The following is a 21,758-nucleotide window of genomic DNA, read 5'->3' as shown; positions in this document are numbered from 1 at the left end:
GGAAGATGGCAGATAAATTGGTTGTTGAAGCTGATGAACTGGCCAAACAAGCTGAAACCAAAAACAATCTGCAGTTACTGGTCAAATCTAATGCCCTGCGGGAAAAGTCCCATGGAAAGAGAAAGGAGATGGAGTGTGAAATTAAGACAGCTGAACATCTAGAGAAGAAACTGAAACAAATGTAATGTTACAGTCATGCCTCTCATTGTATTCTGTATTGGTCTAGCTATTTCTGTGCATGATCACTAGAAGGGCTTTTAATTACTAACAAAATCTAGTCAGTATACATGTATACCAAACTACCATATTGGCATATAACCTGCTTTGCTTTTTGCTTTGACACTAAGAAATTGTACAAGAGGATTTGTCTTGCAAACATGATGGAAACTGGTTAAATTATGCAATGCTATGTTTTTCACACTAACTTTTTTTCACACTCACTTACCATACTCATTCAAAGTCTTTAATTTTATAGTGATTATTTCATGATATGCCAAAATGAGCCCTATGTTCTTGTATTCATGCTAATGTTTCACATGTTTCACTGACCAACAGTCACACTGTGTTTGAATAGAAATAGTTAAGAATAGTAGAACACTATGTTTGAATCATTACTTTGATGTACAATGTAAATGTTTTATATTTTGGAAAATAAATACAAGTTTACATGCAAAAATATAATGGGAGGATTGGACGGCTATAGGGGAGGTCAGGAGGCCGTTTATGTGTTTGACGATTTTGGTCAGTGAAAAACATGAATTGGTCAGTGAAAAGTCAGGGAAAAGTCAGGGAATTTTATTTCACCAAAGTGCTGGCAACCCTGAACTGACATGTACAGCCAGAGTTGAAAGTCCTTCCTTCCAAGATAACACACCTGATGCGTCTGACACAAACACCGTACATCAGACTTCCAGCACGGATGGTGACACACTTGAGACCAATGTGGAACAATCCTCTTCAGTTACAGCTGTTGAAAAGCAAGTAACATTTCCTGATATAGTTGAAAGTCCTTCCTTCCAAGATAACACACCTGATGCGTCTGACACAAACACCGTACATCAGATTTCCAGCACCGATGGTGACACACTTGAGACCAATGTTGAACAATCCTCTCCAGTTACAGCTGTTGAAGACCAACTGACATGTACAGCCAGAGTTGAAAGTCCTTCCTTCCAAGATAACACACCTGATGCGTCTGACACAAACACCGTACATCAGACTTCCAGCACTGAAGGGGACACACTTGAGACCAATGTGGAACAATCCTCTCCAGTTACAGCTGTTGAAGACCAACTGACATGTACAGCCAGAGTTGAAAGTCCTTCCTTCCAAGATAACACACCTGATGCGTCTGACACAAACACCGTACATCAGACTTCCAGCACCGATGGTGACACACTTGAGACCAATGTTGAACAATCCTCTCCAGTTACAGCTGATGAAGACCAACTGACATGTACAGCCAGAGTTGAAAGTCCTTCCTTCCAAGATAACACACCTGATGCGTCTGACACAAACACCGTACATCAGACTTCCAGCACGGATGGTGACACACTTGAGACCAATGTGGAACAATCCTCTCCAGTTACAGCTGTTGAAGACCAACTGACATGTACAGCCAGAGTTGAAAGTCCTTCCTTCCAAGATAACACACCTGATGCGTCTGACACAAACACCGTACATCAGACTTCCAGCACTGAAGGGGACACACTTGAGACCAATGTGGAACAATCCTCTCCAGTTACAGCTGTTGAAGACCAAGTGACATTTCCTGATATAGTTGAAAGTCTGTTCTGGGAGGATAACGCAGATCCATGTACTGATGATCGAGTAGACAGTAGTTCTTGTGATGATGGCTTTGAAACTGACGACTTTCCCATGCTGCAGCAGTTGAAAGAAGGTAATAAGATAATTATTTTGGCAGTTTTTTTTTGATTTCTCAGAAGGCAGATAGAGATTGTTAGGGTGTAATTGGAAACCCCAGTGATTTATTGCATGAATTATTTTATACAAATACAATTGAAATTTGTATTCTAATCTGCACGATCAAAAGTATATTAAGTTTATTTGTGTGATATTACTTTGTTTTAATTTTTACTAAGGAATGGTTTCAATCACTTTTCATAAATTTTGTATAAGTCTGGTTTTCACAATATAGTTAGTTTACTATTACCTACGTAGATGTAGATCCAGTTTTATGAGATTTGTGTAATCTGAATGGCACCATTATGTAAGCCAATCACCAAGCTTGTTATCACTTTTGAGTCTGAATGTAAAAAAGGCCCTAGTTTTGTTCACCATGCAATCACAGTTTCACCAATTTTTGTTACTTAAAGTAACGGAAGTCCATCAGAAAATTAAAAAAATAAAAGCCTTAAAGAAAGTGATTAGGTTGTTATTGATAGTTTTGGTATGAAAAACAGTCCTGTTTCTATGACAATATATGTATATACTGTGAACTTTGTAAAACAAATTGCTTCAAAATCAAAGTATCGGAGTGTTTAAGATTTCATGCAACAAAAAGTGGTGGACTCTTATGGCATTGTCGACAAAATCAGGCATTTTATTTCATAATTGAAACAAGTTTTTGTCTCCATTCACTACTTTTATTTATATGATATTGTGTTTTAGACCAAGTCCTTGGTGAGGACCATACTGTGGTTGCTAAATCTGCTGCCAGTGTTTCTGTGCAAAGGAAAAGGAAAGGTACATACATTTGAGAAGTTTAAATAAATATGAATTTTGTTGAAGTCTCCACAATCATTACAGAATGTATAGCTGACAGTAGATTCTTTGGTGGCTCAGAGATGCAATTTATTTAGGGTATATTGACCTCAATATTTATGAATTTTGCTTGTTAACAAAGACCACCCAAAGTCCAGACCAAGACACCTTTTACATTTAGTTATTAGTTTATTTTAATAAAATCATAGTGTGGGGTATGTAAAAGGCAAAGTTATAAAAATAATAATATCTAATATAGTATAAGCAGTCCGTATCTACATGTATTTCCAGCCAGTGATTCGGGTGATGAATTGAGCAGTGTGAAAAAGAAGTATGCAAGGTTGAAGGTAATAACATTGTTTTCCTGCTGAGTTTGTAAATTCTGAAAAATATTTATGATCACTGCTTTTGAAGTCTAGAGATTGTTATACCCCCCAAAACAAAGTTTGGGGGGGGGGTATACTGGAATCGGGTTGTCCGTCTGTCCGTCTGTCTGTCTGTCTGTCCGTCTGTCCGTCCGTTTTTTTTTGTCCGGGATTCATCTTTGTCGTTATTGAACAAATCTTTTTCAAACTTTCAAATATTAATGACCATGATGTAAACCTTTGCCTCCGTGGATTTGGTCAGAGTCGCATGATCCTGAGTGGAGTTGTGGCCCCTTAATGAGTTAAATTGGGCAAAATTAGCTTTGTCCAGGATTCTTCTTTGAAGCTATTGAGCAAATCTTTTTCAAACTTTCAAATATTAATGGCCATGATGTAAACCTTTGCCTCCATGAATTTGGTGGGAGTCACATGATCCTGAGTGGAGTTGTGGCCCCTTAATGAGTTAAATTGGGTAAAATTAGTTTTGTTCGTCCTACTCCTTCGTCATTTTTGAATGAATCTTTTTCAAACTTTTAGCCATGGTGAGAACATTTGCCCCTGTGATTGTGGTTGGAATCACATGATCATGTCTCCAATTATGGCCCCTGAATAAGTTAAAATAGGCAAAAATTATACAGCTTTGTCTAGCCTAATCCTTGGTTTCTAATGATACCATAACTAAGGCCAGGGCAAACAACCTAGACAGGGAAGGGTTGGGGGGTATTCGTTAGCCTTTGGCTTACAGTTCTAGTTAGGATTTCTTTTGATTAACAAATACTTTACAAATCTGATTAAAGTGATCAATGTGGTTCTGTGGCGGTATAAAGTCACCTTCTGTGACAGTTCTAGTTATAATCTTGTCATCTGCCCACAACCTGTCTTCCCATGTTCCCATATATATACATTTTTAAATGTATATATATATATATATATACCATCTGCCCTGAATGCCATCTGTTCATATACTATTAAGTATTTGTCATCTGCCCACAACCGATCTTCCCATGTTCCTATATATGAGCCATTATCTGACAAAACCAGTATTGACGACAAAGTTTCGATATTTTTTCCTTCCTTATAATTCAGTAGGTTCCAGTTTGATTGGTACCAAATTAATTGTATATTCTGACAATTGTTATTGGATTCTAAGTCAAAAGCAACATGTATTACAAAGTAAAAAAGACTAATTCACATAGTCATCTAGATGTTGTTATTTGATGTAGGAGTACTTATTTTATGCTACTTTATTTTTTTATGGAAATATCAACAAACCATTATATTTAGTATTTGTTACTAAACAGATTGTTCTATACATTTTTTCCCACATAATCAACAACATGTTAAAGTATTCATAGAAATTGGTTTTCAACATGTTACTACTGATGTTATTTTGAATGTCATTGCGCGACTTAACAATTGATGTCATTAAGACTGGTTTTGCCAGAGAACACCCTCGATGTCATCTGTTCATATACTATTATATATTCGTCATCTGCCCACAACCTGTCTTCCCATGTTCCTATATATATATATATATATATATATATATATATATATATATATATATATATATATATATATATATATATATATATATATATATATATATATGTTTATGTAGACGATGTACATTGTACAAGTCTCAATAAAAAAATGTCTGTCTGTCTGTCTGTATGTATGTATTTGTGTACCATCTGCCCTGAATGCCATCTGTTCATATAGTTGTATATATTTGTCGACTGCCCATAACCTGTCTTCCCATGTTCCTATATATATATAATGTGTACCATCTGCCCTGAATGCCATCTGTGTATATACTATGACATATTTATGCACAAAGTGTTCAAGGTGAGCTATTGTGATCGCCCTGTGTCCGTCGTAGTCCGTCGTCAACAATTTCACTGTTAACACTCTAGAGGTCACAATTTGGGCACAATCTTATGAAACTTGGTCAGAATGTAAACCTCAATAAAATTTTGGACGAGTTTGATATTGGGTCATCTGGGGTTGAAAACTAGGTCACCAGGTCAAATCAAAGAAAAAGCCTGTTAACACTATAGAGATCACATTTATGACTGTATCTTCAGGAAGCTTTGTCAGAATGTTAATATTTAAATTCTAGGTCAAGTTCAAATTTGGGTCATGTGTGGTCAAAAACTAGGTCACATTTATGACTGTATCTTCATGAAAGTTGAACAGAATGTTTATATTAATAATCTTTAAATCAAGTTTTAATCTGGGTCATGTGCACTCCAAAACTAGGTCACCAGGTCAAATCATAGGAAAAGCTTGTTAGCACTATAGAGGTCACATTTATGACTGTATGTTCATGAAACTTAGTCAGATTATATATATTGAATAGCTCTAGGCCAAGTTCGAAACTTGGTCATGTGCGGTCAAAAACTAGGTCATCATGTCAAATTGATGGAAAAGCTTGTTAACAATCTAGAGGTCACAATTATAAATGTTTCTTCTTGAAAGTTGGTCAGAATGTTTATATTAATAATCTCTAAGTCAAGTTTAAATCTGGGTCATGTGCAGTCAAAAAATAGGTCATTAGGTCAAATCATAGGAAAAGCTTGTTAGCACTCTACATGAAACTTAGTCAGAATGTTTATATTGATTAGCTCTAGGCCAAGTTTGAATCAGGTTCATGTGCGGTCAAAAACTAGGTCACCAGGTCAAATTTAAGGAAAAGCTTGTTAACACTCTAGAGGTCACATTTATAACTGTATCTTCATGAAAGATGGTCATTATGTTTTTTTAATAATCTCTAGGTCAAGTTTGAATCCGGGTCATGTGTGGTCAAAATCTAGGTCACTAGGTAAAATCTTAGGAAAAATATTTTCACTTCATAAATTCAACAATTTTTGTCAATTCTTTATGAAACTTGGTCAGAATATTTGTCTGCATAATATCTTGAAAGTTAATATGGGTCATCCCTGGTCAAAATGTAGGTCACAAGGTCAAATCTTAGGAGAAAGATTCCATGGCCATAAAAAAAAATTGTCAAACCTTTATGAAACTTGGTCAAAATATTTTTGTACATGTTGTCTTAAACATTTGTGAATATGGGTCACCTCAGTTTAAAAACTAGGTCACTAGGTCAAATCTTAGGATATATTTTCCCCGATGTCATAAAAAAAGTCTATGCTTACCAAACCTATCAATATCGGTCAACAACTAAATTCCATTGCTCCTTTATAAACAAACATCCCAATCATGAATTTAATATCTACCATATTTTTCTTCTTTTTTTTCCCCTGAAGGTGGGCATATTAAAATCGCACCGTCCGTCCGTTCGTGTGTCCGGCTCAATAACTCGTGTCCGGGCTGTAACTTTCCCTTGTATGGACAGATTATAAAATAACTTGCCACATGTGTTAGGCATACCAAGACGACGTGCCGCGTGCAAAACCGGTGTCCCTACATCTTAGGTCAAGGTCACACTTAGTGTTTATTCACAATGGAATGCTGCATATAAGGACATGAGTATAGGTTGTCGTGTCTGGGCTGTAACTTTCCCTGTATGGACAGAATTTAAAATAACTTGCCCCATTGTGTACGACATATCAAGGCGACGTGTTGCGTGCAAGACCCGTGTCCCTACCTCTAAGGTCAAGGTCACACTTAGGTGTTTATTGACAAAGTAGTGCTGCATATAAGTACACAGAGTATTTGTTGTTGTGTCCGGGCTGTAACTTTTTCTTGTATGTACAGATTTTAAAATAACTTGCCACGTGTACGACATACCAAGGTGACGTGTTGCGTGCAAGACCCGTGTCCCTACCTCTAAGGTCAAGGTCACACTTAGGTGTTTATTGACAATGTAGTGCTGCATATAAGGACACAGAGTGTTGGTTGTTGTGTCCGGGCTGTAACTTTTTCTTGTATGGACAGATTTTAAAATAACTTGCCACATGTGTTCGACATACCAAGATGACTTGTCACGTGCAAGACCCATGTCCCTACCTCTAAGTTGAAATATACACTTAGTTTTTATTCACAATGGAATGCTGAATATAAGGACATAAGAATGTAAGTTGTCAAGTATGGGTGGTATTTTTTTATGTTCAGAGGCAATTTAAAATAACTTGCCATATGTATTTGTTTGATCTTTAACTTTTTTTGTACTGACCTTGTTCATAGGTCAATGTCACAATAGGGGCATTCGTCACATACTGTGACAGCTCTTGTTTTATTTTAATTAACTTTAAAAATATTTGTGAACATAAAATCTTAGATGATAAAGTGTGTCATCTAGGGTCAAAAACTAGTCTCCTGGACAGATGTTATTGGAAAAGCTGATGTATTTATAAAATGTTCATTTTTCCTCACACAAATGGAATAGTTTCTGTTGATCGGGTTATTTGTATGAACGATATCTCCGATAAGTATAAATATGGGTCTTTTTAGTAAAAATACTAGGTCAATGGCCAAGGTCACCAGGAGCATAGTGTTTTACAAACACATCTTGTTTAATTCTATGAGAAAATAATAATGGTTCCTGCAATGTAGTTTTTGGTCCAATAACATTTGAACTGAAGTATTTGTGTTTCAGGAGAAATATGAAAAATTACTCGAAGCAAACAGGGAGCCAGCAGTGACATACACCAGCAAAGATGTACCAGCTGTGCCAGAACAGGTGCAGGTGACATGCAAGGAGTTGCCAGTGGAGCCACACTCAAGCAGTGAAGAGTCGGCCTATATGGAGGCAAAAATTAATGGTAGGTTATTAGTTGTTGTGTCAATGCATTATTGATAAGCAATGTAAAATTGTTCAGTATCATATTTATAAACCACAGAGTTTATGTTTCTTAGACAAAAGAGCTGCAATTGCTACGGATTGTTGGTTGTTTTCAAGCTCTGCTCACTTCTGCATATAAGATGTCTATTGTAAAGGTTGTCACACTGAGATGTGTTTGTAATTGGATAGCCAAAGACAATTCAGGATATACTTAGGTGGTTGATGTCAATCTTGTAGCAACATCACAAATGTGATAAGCAAGTTAATACACCCAGTACTGGTTTTGTACTGTATTAATGATAATTGATAAACAACATGAACTGAAAGAATGCTGAAATTCAAATTAAACTTATTCAGGAAGGAAAGAAAGTTTATAATTTGCATTTTGCCTGTTCATATATTTACAGAGGTGCAGAAGAAGCGGATATATGACAAACTGCTTGCTTGTTATTATTGTGGAAATGTGTACAAACACAGAATAACTGAGCACTTGCAGCTTGTTCACCCAAACGAAATGGATGTTGCTAAGGCAGTGGGTACGTCAGATGAAAAAAAAGGGACAATATATTCCTCAGATTGAAAAACCTTGGAAATTTTAAATACAATCTTTCAGTATTAGAAAAAAAAGGTAATGATATCATTGTTGCAAGAAGACCGAATAAAGGTCCAATTGTTGCAAAAAATTACCTGCCATGTGTTTCATGCTATGGCTTCTATCTTGGTAAAGATCTTTGGAGACATGAAAAGAATTGTCAACTTAAAGTAGGACAAGTTGGTAAGTCGGCATCTGTTCAGGCAGAATCAAGGGTGTTGCTAAGATCGTCAGTTTCTTCTGATCCAGGGACAGGTGATGGTTTGAAGTTGTTAGACAGATTAAATACAAGATCTGATAGCATAAAATGTGAGATTGTGAATGATACACTTGTTATTAAGTTTGGCACAGTTTTGCTTGAAAAGCTTGGTGACAGAAGAAAGAACGATATTTCTCAGCGAATTCGTCAGCTCACTCGCTTAAAGATGCAGATCAATACAACTAAGAATGATAAGACCGAACAATTATTTGATTTGATTTCTGGAAATGGATTTGATACTGTGGTGGAAGGGGTGCGGAACTTGTGTGGGACATATGAAAACGAGGAAAAAGTAGTGAGAATGAAGAAACCTGGACTTGCATTAAGATTGGGACACAACCTGATTAAAGCTGCAGAAATCAAATGTGGTATGGCCTTGAGAATGGATGATGAAGCAAGCTGTAATCAAGCAGAGACATTTTGCAAGCTTTACAGACGAGAGTGGAATGATAAGATATCAAGTGTTGCCTTAAGTACCCTGAAAACAAACAAGTTTAACAAGGGCCAAGTGATACCATTGACAGATGACCTTGTGAAATTGAAAAATCATTTGTCATCAAGAATGTCTGCACTTGCAGAAAAGCTACAAAGTTCACCTGCATATAAAGTTTGGCGTGAATTGGCAGAGGTCACTATGGTCAAAATCCTGTTACTGAACAAGCGCCGAGGTGCTGAAGCATCCAAGTTACTGATTAGTGCATATCAGAGTCGGCCTAACTGGGAAGAGACTACAAACAAAGAGATACTTGGCAGTCTTTCTCCGCTGGAAAAGAAGATGTTCTCTAGGTAATCAGTTGTTTATCTTCACTGTGTTTATGGTTTCAATCCAAGGGCGACCAACACAGACTTTGAGGTAAGTTGACCAAAGGCATGTACTAAAGTCAGTTGCCTTCCACCTCTGATGCATGTGGAAAAGCAATTTATATGGTACCCATGTAGATCCTTGAGAGACTTGACTTCCTTTGAAATGGCGTAAAAAGTGACGGCATTAAACCACATACAAACAAACAAACCATATTTACCATATGACTTAATTTTCACCAAAATATATATTTTTTAGACAAACACCAACATTTGTAAACAAAGGCACTATTTAGTACAACATATGCCATGATCAGTGGAAGAGTTAATATATATATATATATATATATATATATATATATATATATATATATATATATATATATATATATATATATACTATATGCACATTGTGGGATGTTTTATTTTTTTGTGTTGTGGGCAAACATATGACAGGAAGTGGGAGAAAAAAATGGATGCTTTAACTATAATTGGTGTTTGTTTTTTAATACTTAGCTTTATTACATTATTGGGCATTCTATTTTTTCAATGGAAGTTACTAAAAATAGCACAGTGGTGGAGCTATTTAAATAACTAGAGACTTTTAAAAAGGACTTAAAATGGATTACCTTTTGGTTATAGTTTGTATTTGTGTGGTTATACTTTGCCTTGCACTTTTAACGATGGCCCTTTTGGGTGTATTTTTATAAAAGACACATTCATTTAAACAGATTTGTGGTGTTATTGCCATGTAGATACAAGTGATATTTCTAGAAACTTTCAAGATGTATAAAGATGTTAGAAAGGAAGGACCTCTTAGTGCAGTGTGTTTGCTGTAATTGTGTAGAAGACCTCTCATCAGGTTGGTTGGTTGATTTGGTTTGTATTACTGAAATGTTAGTACTTCACTCGGGATAAATTAATGCACTTGGTTGACAGGCCTTGCTTTACAAGATATGATTGTTTGAAGTAACATTTTTTTAATCATCGGTTGGACTGTCCGGTGTATGAAACAATCATGTTTCATGTATAATTAATTGACTATCATTCAATGAAATTCATAGGGGCAAAAGGATTTGAGGCTGGAGTCTGGTTTTCCAAATTTTCACAAGGTGGGGAGAGGAATTTTTCTGACGCGAACAAATGTTGATCTAAAAGTCATGAATTCTGAACATGTGAAAATAATTTGCCAAGGCCTGCAAAAAAAATACATTTGGTTCGGGTAACCTGACAATACCTACATAAAAGGCGCCGACCCTACCGTTTTAATTGTCAATTTGAAAAAAAAAAAAAAAAATAATAAAAAATACATATATTTTATAATTGCTTTTCAATATGTAGTCTAAAACCTTAAATGCTTATACAGAAGATAACACCATTCTCCAATGATGAAAATTACATTCTTATATAAAGCCTTATAAAAAAAAAAAAAAGCCTACCTACGCTACCTATTTTTTAAAAGGATGTTACCCTAACCAAACAATTAAATTTTTTAGGCCCAATCATAAGAGCATATGATCAAATGCATTAAAACAAACAAAAAGAAAAAAATCTATTTGGCTATCATTGGTGGTTCTTAATAGCATGGTCTTTTGATTTCTGTATTTCAGGATGGATATGGTCCATACCCAAGGAAAGCAAGACAAAAAGGTGGCGACTCTTCTGAACCGAGACATGGTAGACGCCATTAATCTACTCATAGCCACCAGAGCAGCTTGTGGCATTCTAGATACAAACAAGTATGTGTTTGCCAACCAATTAGATGGACACCTAAGTACCTGGACAAGTCTGCGTGACCAGGCAGTACAGGCCCAGTGCAGTAAACCAGAGTTGATAAACTGCAACTCTTTGAGGAAGAACATCGCAACAGTATGTCAGGTGTGTTCCTTGTATATCTTTACTCAGTCCCTTAATGTGTCACATATCAATCTTGAAACATCTTCTCCTCTGGAACAGCATGGCTCAGAGCTCTGATAATTTCATGTAGACCCATGTAATCAGAGTTATACACAAATGGTCCAACCCCAGGAATCATGTTTCCTATGGAAATATATAGGAAAACCTTTTAAATCTGCTTTAAAACTGTGGGGCACAGAGATTTGATAGTTGATATGGAGACTCAGCTAATGGACATTTACCATGATTGCTCAGAATTTGCTACGCTCCTGGGGATCAAAAATGGCCACACCACAGTGACTTATGTCTATTGAAATGTATAGGAAAATCTTACTGAAACTGCACAGCCCATAGCTCTGATAATTAGTATGTAGACTAACGCCACTGGGGTTAAAAATGGCCCTATACAGAGGGTCATTTTTTTCTAGTGGAAATGTACAAAGAAAACAATATGACAGTCTTCTTAAAACTATGAAACTGTACAGTCCAAAGCTCTGATATTTTGCATGTAGGATTATGTAATATACCTGTACAAAGATTGTTTAAACATTGCCCGTTTGGGTTAAAAACCGCCCTGCCTTTTAGGGTCACAAGTTTCATATTGGCAAATATAGGGAAAAAACTAACAATTATTCTTTTCTGAACTACATGGCCCCAAACTTCAATATTTGATGCTTGTGAAACTATACTTCCTATAGAAATGCATGTAGGAAATTAATTATTAAAATACATAGGGCCGGTAAAGTATTAGGCCCCTTGTTCTTATAAACAGCTCATACTTATTTCTTTCAGCTGATGGATCTCAATGATGGCGAGGTCCAATGGGTGTCCAGCCATTTGGGGCACACAGTCAAAACACATAAAGATTTTTACAGGCTGCAAGAAGCAGCTATAGAAATCGGAAAGGTTTCAAAGCTGCTGATAGCAGCAGAAAGTGGGAAACTTTCAAAATATAAAGGGAAATCTCTTGCAGCCTTACAATTTGATGGTATGAAAATTTAAATAAATTAGACAATATTGTAAATTCAACCCAGTGTGTAAGCTGAACTGCTGTTTAACAACTGCTGTGTTTTGTTTGCTGTCCATAAAATGGCATAACACTGTATTATTGGCAAATTACATGGTTTCGAAAATGATTAAATATAGTCTTTTTATCTTGATTATGAACCATTAAACAATTCACTTATGTCTGTAAATTTTTCACAAAGTTATAGTGAAAGTTATCAAGTTGCTGCTATCATCAGATCAGGTAGAGATGGCCATTGATCATCGGGCGGCAGGAGCATACAGATTTGCCCTTTTGTGGCATATGTTATGATAAAAGGTAGATGTCTCAGGATGAGCAAATTATTTTACAAAGAGCTAAATTATTGTACTCTTATAATTCAGATGATGATGAATCCGATAATGATGAGGATGATGATGATGAGGAGGCAACAAAAGACGATTCAATAGACGATGCTCTGGCCGGAGACATCAATGGTAATTAAGTGTATATGTTCACAGTTTGTCTTGTCCTGTCACAACGAAGACAGCATCATATTTCTTTAGAAACAGTATGAAAATTGATAAAACTATTCATTTTTCTTAATGTCAGATTTTACATGCAGTACAGTAAATCTAACTCACATCAAAAAGCTTATTTTTACAAAAAAATGTAGGGATACATGAAGAAGTTAATATTCAACATTGTTCTGTCAATTTAATTTCATAAAATTTAAATATGAAGTTTTGATTACAAATTTTCAAGATCTGTTCTGGGGTTTGCACAAAAATGCAGTTTTAACTATACTTCTGGTGATCTTTGTATAAAATAAGTGATAGCATGATCTGCTGTATGCTTTTCTGATTCCAAGTATGTATTTGGTAATGAAAAAATATAATGAGCCAATTTTCTGTACATTTACTGGAATGTGTGACATAAAAGTCATTCTACATGTACATATTTACTATAGAGTGTATTGAGTTGATTCAATCATGTGTAGTATTGGTTAAATGTTCTTTTTTATTAGATATGCCATTAGCTGATGGATCTGACAGAAAGGACGAAGTGGGGGATGATTCACTCAACCAAGAAATAGTTCAAGAAGAAAATGGTACATTTCAATAACCTTTAATACATTCCTATACTTAAAAGTTATTATGCCCCCCTTTGAAGAAGGGATGCATTGCTTTGCAAATGTCGGTTGATCAGTTGGTCTTTTTGTTGATGGACCAAATGTTGTCCACTCAATAACTAGGTTTGACCTACATTCATTAAACTTGCAGTGGTATATATTTTTCAGTTCAATCTTCACCAATCTTAGTGAAAACCTTTGTGGGTATATTATCTGATAATCAGCAAAATCACTTACGTCTTCCCAGGATTATGGCCCTTGATTTATCCAAATTTGGCCAATTTTGCTCTCTTAACTCCCTTATTTTTAGTCCCAATCATCACCAAACGTGTAGAAAATGTTTGTTAGCATAATATCTTAATCAAGTTGGATAACCAGGGAAATAAATCTCTACAGGCACTCCAGGATAAAAGCCCTTAAATTGTACACATTTGTCCAAACTAGCCTTGTCTGGTCACTGGCTCAAATATTTTCAGTCTGATCTTCACCAGACTTAGTTAAAATGATTGTGGGATTATGTCTTGGTCAAGAGAGAACAAGCAAACTGCTGCAGGCACTCCTTAATGATGGTCCTTAAAATTTTCCAAGTTAGTTTGTCTACCCTCCAACTTACATTTCAGTCTGATATTCTCCATATAAAATATTTGTAGGCATATAATCTCAGTCAAGTTTAATAGCTAGGGAAATAGCTATAGGCACTCCTGGATTATAGCCCTTGAACTGTTTAGCCAATTAAGCCTTTTATTCTCTCTAACGCATTTTTAGTTGGAACTTCACTAAACTTGATAAAAATGTTTGTATACAAAATATCTCAGCGTATGAGACAGGCTGGAAATAGTGTTGGGGCATACATTTTACGTACATCTCATGTTGTTGTTCATGTTTCTGTCTTGCGCATATTGAGCACAGCAGAGTTTGACCGAACCTTCTGGTAGCGGAAGACCCTTGATGCCCCTCTGAGTGAGCATGTCTGATACTTTTGCAAGCAACTATGTCCAACCAGTGATGTTAGAAAGTCTGAACAGATCTGTTAGAGCTAGAACTTGGGCTATGTTGTGAAGCACTAATTATTATAAATTTGAGATCTTTTTCATGCATCATTATAACAACACACCATTTGCAGTTGTCACTTGGAACTTTGAAATCAATGTCTGGAGTACACTTTTGTGGCTTTAGTAGCTAACTTTTGCAACCTTTTATTTTTAACCTTTTTAAGAAGGTAAGCTTTTTTTTGTATATTACATAAACTATAGTGCATGTTTCAAACAATAATATGATCAGAAAGTGTTATATGTATTTTATAGCCATTGACTCATCAAATGACGAACCACCAGAAAAACCTCCTTACCAAAGACCCCAGAGAAAACGGCGTGTGAAGGCTGCTAGGAAGGAAATTTGCTCAAGAGGTAATAATAATTACCTTTCACAAGCTCTGTGCATTCCATCCTTGCATCTTTTGTTTTGGATACACACTTTGTCTGGAGCATAGCACTTAAACATTTGAAGGGATTTTGTTTAAGTTTCAGATAGTGATAGAGGAAACTGAGAGAAAGTGCAATGTATAATGCTCATTAGTTTGCCTTGCTTATCTTTGAATTATAAGCCTTACTGAACTCACTCTATGTAAAAATAACTCTAAATACTGTGAGTGTTACTTTTTGAAACTTCGCACTTTGGCATAAGATTTTGAGAGACCAGTAATTTTACAATGCTTATCTCTTAAATTACTTCATTAAATGTCTTGTCCAGAGCATAAAAGTAAATAGAGAACAACAAAAGGGATTTTCTGTACCCTTTACACATTTGACAGAAAATTGCCAGGAAGTACAGTGTATAAGAACCATTCTGAAGTACAGTGTACAAGAATCATTCTTACCTTCTCATATTTTGTTTTCAAGTCAAATGATTTTTTACTATCATCTCACATGGTTGTACTGCACAAGCCTCCAAGGCATACATTGGAGTGCATGCATTGGTTTTGTAAATAAAATGTATTTAACATTCTTACGGTTTGAATGTCAGAATGCTATAATACTTTCTTTTTTTATTTGTAATTACTTGTTAAAATGTGTAAGTAGGCTGATTGTTCTAATTAAATTGGGGTGGAAAGTTTTTTTTAAAAATATCTAAGGGCTATTACAGTAAAACATATAACCCACGAGGGAGGCAATTATTTAAATGGTATATGGGTGGGTGTCTTTTTGCCAATGTGGACCCCGAAAGGGTAAATTTGCATTTGTAGGGGGTGGTATATTTTAAAAGTGCCTTCCCTCGTGGATTATTTGTTTAAATGGAATAGCCCTGATATATGTATTGCAGTATTGGTATATCCTGTAAAAGTAAGTGAGTATTTTTGTTAAGCTACTGTAAATATAGGAAGATTCCTTCAGTATTCCTACATTTTTTCATTATTTATCTATATGTATGTAAACATTCATAATATTTATTAACAAAAAGTGTTGTATTTCTTTTATCTAGCCAGAGAATCATCAGTTGAAGAATTACCAGTTGCACGGCTTTGTCAAAAACGCCAAAGAATACACCATGTAATGCCTGCCCAGAAGGAATCTTCATCAAGGGGTAACAGTTATTAATTTGTATATGCCCGTCTATGAACAGGATTCATTATGGTGTGATTCATATCCTATTTTCTGCCCTGTATATTCATTACCTTTGAGTAATTATGTCTCCCTCCACATAATAGGTAGGGAGCCATTTTCATGTTGTGCTGGCTGTCTGTCTCTCAGGATGGATGTCAACAAATTGTTTTCAAGCTTCTTCTCCTAAACTGCTGGTCATACTCCAGTGAAACTTGAAATTATTGATGATTACTTTAAAAGCCTCCATATGCTTATTGTCAGCATTTTCCATTTTGATGAATTTTTAGAGGACCTTAATGTGTTGTGAACTTGCCAATAACCTTCTTTAAATCAAGCTTGAGCATATGCATATTTCTCATGATTTTCTTTTTAATGCTAGAGTCTTGACACATGGAAAGAATACATTAAGACAAAGTGTTGTGTACAATACCAATCACTTTACTTGCTTTACTTTGGAATTATATCCCTTTACTTAAAATACTTTGTCTGAAACTACATAGCCAAGGTCTTTGATATTTGAAGTATCACCTAATACATTACATAGACGTATATAAGTAAACCCTTTGAAAAAGAGGTCAAGTTTGTCAGAAAATTCCTTTTTTAGTGTTAATGATATGTTTCTGTTTATATGTAGATAGCCATGCAGACATGGATAGTGATGACTCTCTTCACGATCCCACATACACTCTCGAAAAAGGATCTGAGGAATCAAGTGGAGAAGAATTAAAAATGCGAAAAAGGAGATGGTCAGAGGAAGAAAACATCATTTTCAAACAGTGTTTTAAAAATTGCCTTGATGATAAAATTATGCCAACTAGTGTTCAACTAAAAGTGGCTGCAAAACGGCTGCCAGAAAGAGGAATTGCGCAGATAAGAACTAGAGTTCACAATGTAATAAAAGGAAAACAAGTAATGTAAACACTTCTATGAAAAAGCTTTTGTTATCCCCCTGCCAACTGGTTGGGTAATGGTCTCTGTCCGTCCTTCATGATGCTGACCTAAAAACTTTATGGACTGAAAGATCACAGAAATGAGGAGTTCAGAGAATAGGGTTCTTCACATTAGCTGTCATTGTATTTTTGTCATTGCCTTGCATGTGTTGCCCTTGTTTTTTTGTTGTTGTTTTTAAGTTCATCACATAATTAATTTTTATTTTCAGACTGAACTATTAAACATTTATGTTTTACGGGGTTAGGCAGGGGATAATGGCAATGTTACTTGGATCTTGTTAACGCTCAAAATGTTAGAGAATCCTGTGTTGTAGCCCTTCCAAACATGTTTGACTCTTTTTTTTGAAAGGTTTAAGGGTCATTGTATGTTATGGTCTCAGTCATTTGTCTGTCTGCACCAACAATATCATACTTTTGTGGCTCTGTGCAGGCCTGTACCTCAAAGATCAAGATCAAACCTTATGGTTCTTTGTCCGGGACATATTAAACACCCTGAAGGATCTGAAATAAATTTGGGCATATATTTCCCCAATTTGTGGAGCTCTTGTTAGGATTATTACTTTGCCGAAAAAAAAATGACATTTTTATGCTCCCTGCATATAAATCTGTACAGTTGTAGACTTTTTTGAGGTTGTGTCATGTTTAAGCCTTGGTTCAAAGTCGAGGTCACAGTTTATGATCAAAGGCTACCAATATTGCTGATTTTGAATATATGCTTGTTTCTCTTAAATTTTCTGTTGAATATGTTGTCATTGACTAACAGATTGGACATTGTTTATTTTGTTGCTCATTTTCTAAGGGAGAAAGAGACTTTGGAGGGTTTTTATTGACTATGGTCTATAGACTGGTAGTTCCTGTCCATTAGTTTGTTTTTTCTTGCCCCCTTATGTAGCTTATAGTATTCAAACTGTCCCTCGGTCCATTCTTGTCCGATGAACGTCTTGGTGCATGGACCAACTTTTAATTAATTTTGGACAATTTTCTTTTCCCCTAAAACATTAAACAACTTTTGCTTGTCCAATCATTTAATTTGTCATGCATGGAGGAATGTTAAGTAACTTGGTGCAATGATCATTATAGCCTAAATGTATACACATATATCTACCAGGTCTCTCAGTTCTAGGTCAACATCATAATTTTACCCTTCTTTTTTGTCTTTGTTATGCATGGACGGATTTTAAAATAACCTCGTCAAAATGTTCATTCTCACACAAAAATGTGTAGCAAATATAAGCCAATGTTTCCAAGTTCAATGTCACGCTTGTTTTAAAAAATGGAAGCTGTTTTGTTACCTAATTTTTAATTAGAAATATTTGGTTGTAAAATATTAAATTTCAGAATAAAAATTGCATAAACATTTGAGGTTTACAAATTTTATTATTCTATCTTGTTACATGACTATTAATTGTTAAATCTGTATATGACCAAATGTTTATACAGAGGGCAGTATTTTAAACATTAAACAACAAGAATGGAATATTTTCAGCTAAAATTATTGAAAAGTATCTCTGCATTGAAATGATGACTTTGATACAGTTTTTTCTTCTAAGTTATTTGAAATACTGCAGATATCACATTAAACTCTATATATTTCCCATCTGCCCTAAATGCTATATTTTCATATATTATTATTATTATATATGTACTTGTCATCTGCCCACAACCTGTCTTCTTAAGTTCCCATATATTAAGCATCTGCTCTTAATGCAATATTTTTTATTTTATTTTAAAGATGGGAAGATTCCTGACTTTTATTAGTGTTTTGAGTATTTGTTTGAAATGTTGTGTGTTAAAAAATATGTTTTGATATTGTTATTTAACAGCAAACCTTTTAGTACATATATATGTAATATATCATATATATTTCTTTGTTTAAAACAAACAAAACCTGGATTTGTTGATGTTTTCTTTAAAAAAAGGAACTGCTCCTAATTAGAATGCTCTTTAAAAAAGTACATAATGGTTTGTTCGTTCAAATGTTTATTATTTTACAACATACAACTTCTATTTAAAGAACACTGGATATATCATATGTTGATATGTGACACATTTTCAAATTTCCCCTTGTATTGGGCTGAATTGTTTTGGTCTTTCTAAGGTTTGTTTTTCATTCCTATTAAAAAGCATATTTTTCTTGGTAGCAAGTCCGGCAGTTTAAAAACCAACAACACCATTTGTTTAAATAGTAGTGTTTTTTCTTCTACACATTTTGCAGGTTTTTTAGCTCGACTATTCGAAGAATAAGGAGAGCTATCCTAGTCACCCGAGCGTCGACGTCGGCATAACCACTTATGTTAAAGATTTTGTATGAGTCAAATATTGACATATGGCTTTGAAACTTCGCACACTTCTTCATCATCATGCCCCCAACCTGTACACAGGAGGAGGTAACTCTATTAAGCATTTTGACAAAATTATGCCCCTTTTTTTACTGAGAACTTACGTTCAAGTTTGCGTACCACCTCAAATATTTTCAAAGTCATTTGACATCTGGCTTTGAAACTTTGCACACTTGTTCACAATCATGCCCCCAACCTGTACACAGGAGGAGGAGGTAACTCTATCAAGCATTTTGACAAAATTATGCCCCTTTTCAACTTAGAATTTATGTTAAAGTTTGTGTACCACCTCAAATATTTTCAAAGTCCATTGACATCTGGCTTTGAAACTTTGCACACTTGTTCACCATCATGCCCCCAACCTGTACACAGGAGGAGATAACTCTATCAAGCATTTTGACAAAATTATGCCCCTTTTTCAACTTACAATTTATGTTAAAGTTTGTGTACCACCTCAAATATTTTCAAAGTCCATTGACATCTGGCTTTGAAACTTTGCACACTTGTTCACCATCATGCCCCCAACCTGTACACAGGAGGAGATAACTCTATCAAGTATTTTGACAAAATCATGCCCCTTCTACTTACAATTTATGTTAAAGTTTGGGTACCACCTCAAATATTTTCAAAGTCCATTGACATCTGGCTTGGAATCTTTGCACGCTTGTTCACCATCATGCCCCCAACCTGTACACAGGAGGAGGAAAATCTATCAAGCATTTTGACAAAATTATGCCCCTTTTTCGACTTAAAATTTACATTAAAGTTTGCGTACCACCTCAAATATTTTCCATTCAAATTATGTAAATATCTCAGCACATCATGTATTGCATTGAAATCTAATCTAACAGTGATCCATGCATGTTTTGCCAAAACTTTTCAATCCATACACCAAAAAGCGGCGGAATAGTTGAGTTGCACTGTCTCTGTGACAGCTCTTGTTATATTTGTGAGAATATAAGCTATCACTAATATCAACAATAATTATATTAATATTGCTCAAGCGCTTCAATTTGCTATAATTCAATTCAAGTTTATGTATTTGTAACAACTTAAATGTGAAAATGAATGTGTTCACATGATTTTGGGCAATTGGTGTTACAACTTATTTTCTAATCAGACTTGCAATTTACACATTGTGTTTAGAAAAGAGAAATACTTTTATTCCTTTGATATTGGTGAACATTTAATAACGATAATTAAAATCAACATAATACTAAGGTCATGTGATTTACAACATATTAGCAATGACCGGTATATAGAAACTCTCAGCTTACTGTATCAACATCAGGCTTGATCCCATTGTAAATTTTATGTAAGAATGTATATTCTGTTTGTTTGGTATCTGCTACTCGGTGAAATAAATTGTTTATTCATAATACACTTGTCTGTTATTATTTTGGTGTCAGTCAAGGCGCTGACACTATATTGTTTTCACTCCTGTCAGCTGGGCGGATTGCAATGAAACTTGGTGCGCTGGTCGTTGAGTCCTAATTGAAGACAGTTTTTAACCAGGGTTTCACATACCTTTCATGGGATTGAGTTTGGGGTCCCTAGGGTCAAGGTCACTGTTACTATGAAATAGAAAAATGGTTGAAACTAAGTAACTTTAGTTAGGGTTGATATATCTTGACCAAACTTGGTCTATAGGAAGATTTTACGGATACCTTTCATGGGATTGCGTTTTGGGTCCCGAGGGTCAAGGTCACTGTTACTAAAAAAAACGGTTGAAACTGGATAACTTTAGTTAGGGTTGATATATTTTGACCAAACTTGGTCTATATGAAGAGTTTATGGATACCTTTCATGAGATTTCGTTTTGGGCTTAGGGTCAAGGTCACTGTTACTAAAAATAAAAAATAAAACGGTTGAAACTGAAAAACTTTGGTTAGGGTCCACATATCTTGACCAAACTTGGTATTAAGGAAGGGTTTATGGATTCCTTTCATGGGATTGCGTTCGAGGTCCCTATGGTCAAGGTCACTGTTACTAAAAATAGAAAAACGGACACAGGCTGAAGTTTTTCTTTCAATCAACGAAAACTCGTTTCGTTGCATTGCGGCGTTTGTTTTTAATTTATTGATAACTTCAGTTTTGCAAGAGTAAAAAAGATAACAAAGATGATTTTAAAGGCATTAATTCACGATGCGACTAGTTTTCTCCAACAGTTTTGGGACTTAGTTATTTTTTTACTACTTAACCTATAGGAAATGTTTTAATATACAGCCTATAGGATAATCGAAGTACTGGAAGGCGTGAGCTATGAATATTATGTGGGATTCACACACCTGACACCATCTTTGATCGCGTTACGAAAGAGCTCTAGTTATTACCTGTATTCAATGTTTGGTACACTTTTGTACCTGAT

The 21,758-nt window shown here is 35.2% G+C and overlaps 2 protein-coding genes across 2 annotated transcripts; both read left to right on the top strand.

The window, feature by feature from the left end:
* Positions 1–476: 476 nt before the first annotated feature.
* LOC128202797 (dentin sialophosphoprotein-like) lies at positions 477–8,539 on the top strand. Its single transcript, XM_052903935.1, has 5 exons — positions 477–1,900; positions 2,632–2,706; positions 3,016–3,071; positions 7,651–7,816; positions 8,244–8,539. The coding sequence occupies exons 1-5, from the start codon at positions 724–726 to the stop codon at positions 8,414–8,416; spliced, it is 1,647 nt and encodes a 548-aa protein (XP_052759895.1). The 5' UTR covers positions 477–723; the 3' UTR covers positions 8,417–8,539.
* Positions 8,540–8,722: 183 nt separating this feature from the next.
* LOC128202796 (uncharacterized) lies at positions 8,723–20,769 on the top strand. The gene is made up of 7 exons (XM_052903934.1): positions 8,723–9,473; positions 11,099–11,366; positions 12,177–12,372; positions 12,774–12,866; positions 14,806–14,907; positions 15,980–16,081; positions 16,736–20,769. Exons 1-7 carry the CDS (start codon positions 8,854–8,856, stop codon positions 17,017–17,019), a joined length of 1,665 nt encoding a protein of 554 aa, XP_052759894.1. The 5' UTR covers positions 8,723–8,853; the 3' UTR covers positions 17,020–20,769.
* The last annotated feature ends 989 nt before the right edge of the window (positions 20,770–21,758 follow it).

Source organism: Mya arenaria, chromosome 9 (assembly GCF_026914265.1).
Source record: "Mya arenaria isolate MELC-2E11 chromosome 9, ASM2691426v1".
Taxonomy (NCBI): Eukaryota; Metazoa; Mollusca; class Bivalvia; order Myida; family Myidae; genus Mya; species Mya arenaria.
Note: the sequence above shows the minus strand (reverse complement) of the source record. Positions and strands in the feature narration are given on the sequence as shown.

What these genes read in the sequence shown, in the direction of transcription:
- LOC128202797 (XM_052903935.1), top strand. Translation starts at nt 724, where the DNA reads ATGTGTTTGACGATTTTGGTCAGTGAAAAACATGAATTGGTCAGTGAA. An exon ending in GCTGCAGCAGTTGAAAGAAG is followed by an intron (nt 1,901 to 2,631) that starts GTAATAAGATAA and finishes ATTGTGTTTTAG; the next exon opens with ACCAAGTCCTTGGTGAGGAC. An exon ending in AGAAGTATGCAAGGTTGAAG is followed by an intron (nt 3,072 to 7,650) that starts GTAATAACATTG and finishes TTTGTGTTTCAG; the next exon opens with GAGAAATATGAAAAATTACT.
- LOC128202796 (XM_052903934.1), top strand. Translation starts at nt 8,854, where the DNA reads ATGCAGATCAATACAACTAAGAATGATAAGACCGAACAATTATTTGAT. An exon ending in TGCAGCCTTACAATTTGATG is followed by an intron (nt 12,373 to 12,773) that starts GTATGAAAATTT and finishes CTTATAATTCAG; the next exon opens with ATGATGATGAATCCGATAAT. An exon ending in GAAGGAAATTTGCTCAAGAG is followed by an intron (nt 14,908 to 15,979) that starts GTAATAATAATT and finishes TCTTTTATCTAG; the next exon opens with CCAGAGAATCATCAGTTGAA.